This window comes from Engraulis encrasicolus, chromosome 8 (genome assembly GCF_034702125.1).
Source record: "Engraulis encrasicolus isolate BLACKSEA-1 chromosome 8, IST_EnEncr_1.0, whole genome shotgun sequence".
In the NCBI taxonomy this organism is placed as follows: Eukaryota; Metazoa; Chordata; class Actinopteri; order Clupeiformes; family Engraulidae; genus Engraulis; species Engraulis encrasicolus.
The window spans coordinates 56,449,635-56,459,634 of record NC_085864.1 but is presented as its reverse complement, the minus strand read 5'-3'; the positions used below and the strand labels follow the sequence as shown (position 1 = coordinate 56,459,634).

The 10,000-nt window shown below is 44.5% G+C and overlaps 1 protein-coding gene across 1 annotated transcript in view; it reads right to left on the bottom strand.

Moving 5' to 3' along the window:
* The window catches only part of LOC134454018 (RNA-binding protein FUS-like), a 14,943-nt gene that overhangs the window by 4,789 nt on the left and 154 nt on the right, over window positions 1-10,000 (bottom strand). The window contains exons 2-8 of the mRNA XM_063204760.1: window positions 9,907-9,985; window positions 8,916-8,948; window positions 8,001-8,119; window positions 5,822-5,951; window positions 2,100-2,216; window positions 978-1,062; window positions 360-445 (exon numbers count right to left, since the gene is read on the bottom strand). Of these exons, the coding sequence (XP_063060830.1) occupies window positions 360-445; window positions 978-1,062; window positions 2,100-2,216; window positions 5,822-5,951; window positions 8,001-8,119; window positions 8,916-8,948; window positions 9,907-9,985 (649 nt within the window). The remainder of the gene's footprint in view (window positions 1-359; window positions 446-977; window positions 1,063-2,099; window positions 2,217-5,821; window positions 5,952-8,000; window positions 8,120-8,915; window positions 8,949-9,906; window positions 9,986-10,000) is intronic.

The following is a 10,000-nucleotide window of genomic DNA, read 5'->3' as shown; positions in this document are numbered from 1 at the left end:
CACACCCATCCACATACCTCCTCCCAACACACACACCCATCCACATACCTCCTCCCAACACACACACACACCTCCTCCCAACACACACACACCTCCTCCCAACACACACACACCTCCTCCCAACACACACCTCCTCCCAACACACACACCCATCCACATACCTCCTCCCAACAAACACACACACACCTCCTCCTCCCAACACACACACACACACACACACCTCCTCCTCCTCCCAACACACACACCCATCCACATACCTCCTCCAAAGCTGCCTCCAGGCTTGATGAAGCGTGTGTGTGTGTGTGTGTGTGTGTGTGTGTGTGTGTGTGTGTGTGTGTGTGTGTGTGTGTGATACATACCTCCTCCTCCAAAGCTGTCCCCAGGCTTGGGTGCGCCACACTTGTTACACTCCTGACGACGCGCAAAGTTCATGTTACCACAGGAGCTGTGGAAGAGACACACACACACACGAAGATGAGGATGGAAACACTGAATATTTACTGTGTCTAATGTGTTTGTGTGTGTGGTGCACATCTGCATGTAAACGGCGCCCTCTACCTGTTGGGACTAGGGATGGCGGAAATTTTAAAATCTCTTAACCGGCTATTGAGGGTCATTAACCTGTGGTTAACCGGTAATTTTAAATGGGTGTTTCACAGAAGACTTTTTTTGCTGCGCAGACAGGACCTGCCATGTCCAGCCACTGTTGCCAGATGGAAAATGCTGAATTATCGTACTAAAACCTCAAAATTACTGTTTTTTTGAGAGGACATTATTATTATTATTACAACCGGTTAACCAGTGGAAGACAATTTTAACCGGTTAACGTTGATCTGGTCGACAATCGGTTAAACGGTTACCGGTTAATATCCCTACTTGGGACAGGACCCGTCTTCTCCTGTGTGTGTGTGTGTGTGTGTGTGTGTGTGTGTGTGTGTGTGTGTGTGTGTGTGTGTGTGTGTGTGTGTGCCCCCTACCTGTTGGGGCAGGGCCAGTCTCCTCCCTTCACGTCAAAGTTGGGGCCGCCTCCCCCGAAGCCGCCACCTCCGCGACCTCTGAACCCTAAACAGGAAGCAGAGACAGGGGTCACGGCACGTCAGGAAGTGCATTCCAATATGCGGACTCGCGTCCTCCACTTGTGCATGAGCAGGGGTCAGACACGACAGACACTGGGCCCTTCTCAAAACCTAGTACAGTGTCCTTCGAAGTGTATCAGCCTAATTAGTCACACCCAGTGATTGGTGAACTCTACGGAATATCCAAAGAGTATCCAATCACTGGGCGTGACTAATTACACTCCTCCTCCTCCTCCTCAGTGTGTGTGTGTGTCTGCACTACATGACTCCTCCTCCTCCTCCCTGGTGTGTGTGTGTGTGTGTGTGTGTGTGTGTGTGTGTGTGTGTGTGTGTGTGTGTGTGTGTGTGTGTGTGAAAACATCAATGTGGACATGAATAACTTTCCAAATAGCCCTGACATAACCATCATTAATGAAGACAATAGAACTGTAACACTTATAGAAATAGGATGCTCTTTTGACCTGTATATGGACATATGTTTTAACTCTAAAATGTTGAAATATCAGCCATTACTCAATACCATTGTGGGCCTTGGGTACCAATGCAGATTAGTTGTTTTAGTATTTGGGAGCCTTGGGCATGTACACAAACTTGTCCTAACAGGACTGCAGTTATCCGGACTGCGCAAAACAACAGCAAAGAGACTGTTCCATCTCTGCCATCATAGGCAGTTTGTCCATTTGGAGACGGAGATGCCATATTTATCCATAAATATTGGACTGAATAACTTGATCATATCTATGCAACTCTGTGATTTCTGATTTCCATCAGTATTTGGGTCTGTATAACTTTTAATGTGCTGCGATCCAAATAAAAGTACTAAACTGTGTGTGTGTGTACTACATACCTCCTCCTCCTCCATGGTGTGTGTGTGTGTGTGTGTGTGCACTACATACCTCCTCCTTGTCCTCCTCTGCCTCCCTGGTGTGTGTCAGTGTGTGTGTGTGTGTGTGTGTGTGTGTGTGTGTGTGTGTGTGTGTGTGTGTGTGTGTGTGTGTGTGTGTGTGTGTGTGCACTACATACCTCCTCCTCGTCCTCCTCCTCCTCCTCCTCCTCCTCGGCCTCCTCTTCCTCCCTGGGCGAACTCTGCCCTGCGCGTGGCAAACGACACCTTGATGGGCTTACCTTGGAACTCCTTTCCTGTTGGCGACAGCAGCGGGAACACACACACGCACACACACATTAACGGCAGGGTTCCAGCCCAGCTAGGCTCTAGCCGCTACACGGGCGGCGCAGGTTCAATACTCATGAACGGCCATCCGGGTACTTTGCTCTTAAAATTTGCGTTACGCCCCTTTATGGGTGAAAACAAACCGAATGTCTCATTGACTTACATGCTACATCGGCTTGTCTAAATGAACACATTCCATGCTTCAGCCACGGCTGTTTGGCTATATTATTTGAACAGCCGGCAACACAACACGTTTTCGGCATGTTGCGCGTGAACAACGCTAGTCTACAGGTCCGAATCTTTCGTTTATTAAACCCCAACATCACCAATTGACTTGCATGGGTTGTTTTCCCCCACAAATGGGCTGCACATGGAAAACGTCATGCCGTTCATGAGTATGGGGCACCTAAGTCACGCCCTTCTACTTCCGATCCGTGGGGCTGGAGCTCTCAAAATTTTGAATGAGAGTTAATTGAGCGAGTCAAGCTAAATCCTCATTCTGTTTGGCATGTGCTCCGGATTTCACATATGATGGCAGTGATTGTGAAGGAAGTCACTGAAGGGTTGGATGTGCGTCGTAAGACCACTCATTTTCGATACGCAAGAAACGTTATTTTAGGTTTTGTGCAAAACTGTGTTAGAGACTACACGTGCGCCTCGCATATCTGACGTGAACCGAGGCACAGCCAACCCTACCGCTGCACCGAGGCTTAAGTGGCTGCACGTCGGACATGCAACGTCTGTTGTGTAGTCCAAATAATATTTTATATATTCTTTTTTATTATTTATATTTATACATATATTTTTATATCCATATTTTATATATTCTTTTTTATTATTTATATTTATACATATATTTTTATATCCATATTTTTGCACACACAACTCAAAAATCGCTTGTCAAGTGAAGTGGAAAATAGGAAAATAGCTTTGATCAGTCCATTACAGCCCAGTCAAAAGGTTTTGCGTTCCCAGCCGCACGAGCCGCCCGGAAGAGGTGGAGACTTAGGTGCCCCATTCCTGCCCGGGTCATTTCCCACTTAGACTTAAGTTAGATGCCTGTCCTCCACTTGTGGCCTCGCGTCTCGGTGACGTCCCGCCTCCGTGGAGAAAACCATTAAGTTTTCCCCGCCGACATCCTGCTGTAGTCACAGCAACTTGGGACTATTCCATCTTCATTCATTATACCGACAGCAAATTATTAGAATTGCACCTTTGAGAGACATTAAAATGGATGTTTGTAGTCAGTGACATCGCGAGGCCACAGGCATGGGAGCAAGAGAGGACAGGAGTCGGCACATTAGAAAGAACCCAGTGTGAGAGTGTATGTGTGTGTGTGCCAGTGGCGTCTTTTGGTCATAAAAATTAGGGAGGACAAGGAGGTGGTCAGTCGGTAGATGCGGGAAAATGGGGTTAGTAATGGCAGATGTTTAGTATTAGGTTGTACTACAACCGTTGTAGGCCTAATAGGTAACTTAAAGGAACAGACCACCCTTTTTTGATTTTCACATATTTGCAGTATTTCCCAACATTATTCATGAATGTGCATATCATTTTCGTCTCAGTGTTTTCAGTACTTAGATTTATTGGATCAGAATTATTAGCATAGCTTAGCATAATCACTGGAAGTAACTGGTATCTTTAGCATCAAGCCACAAGTGGTCACTGGATGGAATTAAATTGCCGTTTTACACTCTGGTGAATTTTACATTAATTTTAAAATGGTTTATAAGTACATTTGATTGTGTTTTATTTTGTACCATAGACTTGCATTGCTATGCCTAATGTGGCTATACTGTTAAACGGGGCAATGCAAACACATAGACGAAAATTATATGCACATTCATAAATAATGCTTGGAAATACTGCACATATGTGAAAATCAAAAAAGGGTGGTCTGTTCCTTTAATTGATATGGCATTGTGTTGTCTGGAAAGCTGACTTATGACATCTATAAAAATAATTGCAACAAACTTTGTGTAATATATTATCATACATAACTGCCCAAAGTGTTTGAGGGGAAAGAAAGAGAAGAGTGAAGAAAATTATTATAGAAAGTAGAAAGTTACATAGGGAGTAGGCCCTATATCTAACTTTGACCAAAGGCAGCATGGCATCTCACCCTGTCAATTGTGTTTTATTAGGCACAAATTGACAATTCTGAAGACCTAGTAATGCCTATGACATTGAGTGACAGTAGCCTATAGCCTAGGCCTAAGGGTTTTAACTCAACTCCTTCCAACACATTCTTACAGATTTTTAAACATTTTAAACCCCTTCCATTATATTCTTTTTAAAATCTTATGTATGATCCATAATATGGTAGGCTACATGGCCTACGACGTTGTGGTCGCCTATCCGTTTTGCGTTTGAGCCTGCGTTGAGAGCGACAGCAGCTGTGCAGCTGTGGAAGGAGGAGCTGGCGAGCGTTGTCTATCGAACGGTTTTTCACTAGTAGGTTCCGAATAAAAAATACGTCGTAGGCCTACATATTACTTTGTAAATCCGTGACTAGTATTCCTAATTACACCCAAATCAAATTACATAACATGATGTAGGCTACATGTTGGAAGGCAGAGACGTTTTATGAAGAGGTTAAAGCTTCGTACTGTCATGTTTCTCGTCTTGAGGAGTGAGAAAGAACGCCAGTCTAGGGTCAGTGCATTCATCTACAGCCAAAAGCATTCTTATTCCCATTTGTAAATAACCCTCTTTTGGGAGAAAAGCACGAAGGAGAAACGCAAAGACAAGCATTGAGAGTATTATTTGTGCGCGTAGGACATGCTGAAACAAGACTACCTTTTAAAAACGTTGGTGATGGTGTCCGACTTTGGATTTGCATCCGTGCTTTTTTTTTTTTTTGCATCCGTGCTTCGCTTGCATTGTGTAGCTCGAGTGACGTGAGAGACTGATATAGACACACTGACCTTTCCACTCGGTTTTCAATCTAAATCCAGGGAGTGATATTGCGCGATTCACAACATGAAAACAGTTGATATTTCGTTTGTATTTATTAAGGGTTCATAAAACATTCGCCAATTACAAACTTTCCACTGTCTGCTGCCGCATTCTTCTTCACGGTAGATTTGTATATCGTTGTCATGACGACCGAGTTCATGCTTGTCGTCTGTCAACCCAACTCGTCATATTCTGATTGGCTTTTGATAAATTCAGCTTCGCTGATAGGCAGATTACTTCCATGGCTCATGACCCGCCTAAAGGGAGGAAAGTCCTCCCTAAGCTCCATTCACTTCAATGTTAAAAAGTAAAGCCCGCGCTACGGCCGGATTTTCACCGTTTATAATGGAAGTCAATGAGGATGGAATGGAGGACGGTCCTCTAAGGTCTATTATGTGAATTAGAAGCGCTAAAGTATATGTTTTTATCGCTAAATAGCTATAAGATACTAACAATTATATAACAAATATATAATAAATATGTTTTGTTTTCTGTAATTTATAGGCCTACTGGAAGATCTGGCTTTATTATTTTGAGGGAGGATCGTCCTCCCTTTCCTCAATGGCAAATACGCCATTGGTGTGTGCCCGTGTGTGTGTGCCCGTGTTGCACCTACCGTCGAACCAGTCTATGGCTGCTTTGGCTGAGGGGGGGTCGTCGAAGGAGACGGTGGCTTCTCCTTTCAGCTTGCCGGTCGCCTTGTCTGTGTACAGGTTGATCATGGGCAGACCCGTCTTCTTATTCACCTGCATAAGCAACACACACACACACACACACACACACACAATTAGGTGCCGTTTCCACGTAGCTGGATATTTTTATATATGGATATTTTTTTTCTCCTGGTTGCATTGGTTTTGGCCTTCCGTTTCCACATAGATATTTAAAATCCAGGTATAAAGAGCAAAAAATATCCTGTTTAGGGGGCTGAAACGCATTTGTTACAATGGGGAATTTATTTTTATCCACATGTTGCGTTCACACCTCAACAGGAGAGAAAAAAAATTCCCTGCTAAAAAAATATCCTGCTACGTGGAAACAGCACCATAGAGTGGCTTTCATACGCGTGGTCACGTCAGCTAAGATCAGGGAAACGGGGTTCCCACTCTGTAACGCATATACAATTTGGTGACTTTTCCACGACTTTCCAGACCCAAAAAACCTGAATTTCCATGACCACTTCCGAAGAAAAAAAAAAAAAAAAAAAAAAGTTTTTTTTAAAAGTGTGAAAACTGAACATTATTTTCACCCCTTAGTCTTGTAGATTTCGGATATTAGACAGAACCCAGCAGGCCTGTAACCATCACAACTAACACTCAACTCACGATTCGGCTCCAATCACAACTTTTGGCCTACGGTTCGATACACCCCACGATTTTAGAAATCTATGAAAATCTGGTCTTGCCTTAATGAAGCCCATCTATATAGAGAAGGAGGAAGCATCTATAGAGCATCATGCCTTAATGAAGCCTATGTAATGTGATGTGATGTGTGTCTTGCCTTAATGAAGTAATGTAATGTAATGCAATGCGTCTTGCCTTAATGATGGCAATGTGATGTCTTGCCTTAATGATGGCAATTAGGGCTGGGAATCGATCCAAATTTCCTGGATCGATTCGATTCCGATCCAGAAGGTCACGATCCAATTCGATCCACGATCCAATTTGATTTGATTCGATATCAATCTTCTGTATTGCTGGGTTGTCACTTTAACCCATTTATGCTTAGAATTCTAAGACCGGCTCTAAAAACCTAAATATCTCAGCATTTGATGCCCACACAAACATGAAATGCCTTGGTATGAGAGAAAGAAGTGGAAAACTGGGTATGATAGAGAAAGGGCACTATTTACTTGAACAGGCCATGTGTATGTGTGCATGTAGCCTAAATGAATGTGGAGAAGAGCTAAGTATGTGGTTGAGAAAATAGCACCTATAATCATCGGCAAAAGATCGATCCACAAAGTTGTGAATCGATATCACACTTTTTGAGCGTGAATCGATATTGGATCGCGATTCGATCTTTTGAACCCAGCCCTAATGGCAATGTGATGCCAATGCAATGTAATGTAATGTGCGTCTTGCCTTAATGATGCCAATGTAGTGCAATGTAATGTCATATCATGTCATGTCATGTCATGCGAGTCTTGCCTTATTGATGCCAATGTAGTGTAATGTGATGCTCATGCAATGCAATGAGTGTCTTGTAATGTAAAGTAATGCGTCTTGCCCTGATGATGCCAATGTAATGTAGTAACACTGTAATGTAATGTCAGGTATTGTGACCATGCATTTTCATAGCCTCGCGAGCCATCCTACGTACTTCCGCCAAAGGATTGGCTCCACTACTGTAGTCTGGCCGTGCTTCTCTGTGGAGTGCCTGGAGCAGTAGAATTTTGATCGCAACGCCCCCCCCAGAAAACAGCCAATAATCGAATACGCCCCCCACGTGGGGGCGAAAGGGGGAGGACGCTCGTGACAATGACGTACACATCTGTGCCAGAGCCATTGGTCTGCGCTATGTTGTTGTTGAGTAACTGCCAGCGATTGGGTGAGAGGTGTCCAATAATTTCAAACCATAACTGAATGCAAACTTCCTGCTTCCTACAATCGCTTCAGAGCAAACAAATGCCAGACCATAAATACGAAATGAAATGGTAGTATTATGGGATGGTCAGGACCAGGCTAGTATTGTCAGGCATTGTGAAGCGCGTCTTGCCTTGATGATGCCAATGTAATGTAATAACACTGTAATGTAATGTGATGTGATGTAATGTATTGTGATGCGCGTCTTGCCTTGATGATGCCGATCTGCTTGAAGTAGTCGGCCACTTCCTGAGTGGTGACGTCTTCCCCAAGACCCTGAACAAAGATGGTGTTGTTGTCAGAGTTATCCTGCTCACCACCTCCACCACCTGGACAGGAGGGAGAAAGAGGACAAGACAAATGAACACGCACTTCAGGCAACCAAAGATAAATTTACATGATGGCTATAGTACATCTTAAATATCTACTTTCGTCCTTTCATTAATATTGTGTTCACCATTTTTATTGAAACTATTACACGTTGGTTTTGTTTACAAAACACTGTGGTTGCTTTGTTTCAAGTCGTCTTTGTAGGCTAGTAAAGTGGCTTGTGGATAGACGACAGGGCTTTCCGGTCTCTCATGGATATCCGTGATGCGAAAACAAGGCGTCCATGCTTCAGCCACGGCTGTTTGGCTAGATCATTTGAAGAGCCGGCAACACAGCACCGTTTTCGGCATGTTGCGCGTGAATAACGCTAGTCTACAGGTCCTCATCTTTCGTTTATTAAACCCCAAGACCACCAATTGCCTTGCATTGGCCGTTTTCCCCCCACAAACATGGTAAACATCACGCCGTTCATGGGTATACAACACAGTCATCTGCATACAGGATAACAACTGCACAGGTCACCAAAGGTGTAGGTTTGGCTTTGAAAATGGTGGGGAAATTATTGTGGTAAATGGTCTGGGTCAGCTATTTCTTTCCATTACAAATATTTGTGGGAAAAATGGTGGGGATAATCTAGGTTCATCTCAAAAGTGGTCCCCACCAGCCACACCTGAAATTACATCCATGCAGGTCACTAATCTACAAGTTGAGCGACAGTGGACCAAGCATGGACCCTTGTGGTACTCCAGGGTGCTTAAACAGGAGTTTGGTGTAGCGCCTGCCTGGCGTACTCACCAGATTCATCCCTTTGACTGTAGTCTCTGGAGCCTGGAAGACATCAGAGAGGAGAGATGGGGGAGGGACACGCCGTTAGAGCAGTCAGGCAGGAACCACCACAACACACACATCACAACAAACAGGTCACATTTACTCCCCTACACATCAACAGGCTTCTCCCTCTCTCAAAAGTCGACTGATCCATTAAAATACCGCAAATAAGAGACACTGTAAAGCTATTCCACCAGGTTGTCGTCTTGTATAACCTTTTGAGTGATCGGCCTGGACTGGACTTGACAACACGTTGCAGCAGTCAAGCCCAGGGCTGTGGGCCTCGGAGATGACAAGAGTCCTCGTAACCGTGGCAACTTAGGTAGTCCTCGGCTAAGGCAAGTTGCTTTACCACCACCACCACCAGCAGCAGCATCACCGGGTAACCGTGGGCAACCGTGGCTCCTCCACAGCCTGTTCTCTTACCACCATGCAGCGTAGTGCTTACAGGAGTAGGCTACACACCTGCCTACCAGATGATGAGCAGGACTCCACACAGGAAGAATACCTGATTCATAATGCAGTACAGTTGCTTAGAGTGTTACATACACACCTCTACAAGATGACGTTTTTTCTTTACCAGAGGAATACCTCCTCATTCGTACATAGTGGAATGTCTTACAGTATTGCATGTGTGCCTCTAACCGAGATGCTCTCCATATACCAGAGGATCACCACCTCCTATACCAGAGGATTAACTTACCACCTCTTTCATAGTCCGTAAAACAGTTGTGAATTCCTGGGGTTATGTACTAACGAAAATGGTGGCTCAAGACTGTGATCTTTAAGTAAATCTCTCATCCTCCCCCTTTGTCGTCCCCCCCACCCCCTTATCTTTTCAGTCTGTTATCCTCCCCCCTTTGTTTTTTTCCCCCTCTCTTTTTTCCCCTTTTATTCCTATTCCTACTCCTCCTCCTCCTCTCCCCAATTGAGACGGGTTCTGATGCTCAGGACTTACCACCGAAATTTTTGTAGCCACCACGGTCACCACCTCTGCAGAGGAAAAATTGAAGACATGATGTTTTGCTTTCCTTTGGCTTTCGCAAACCGGG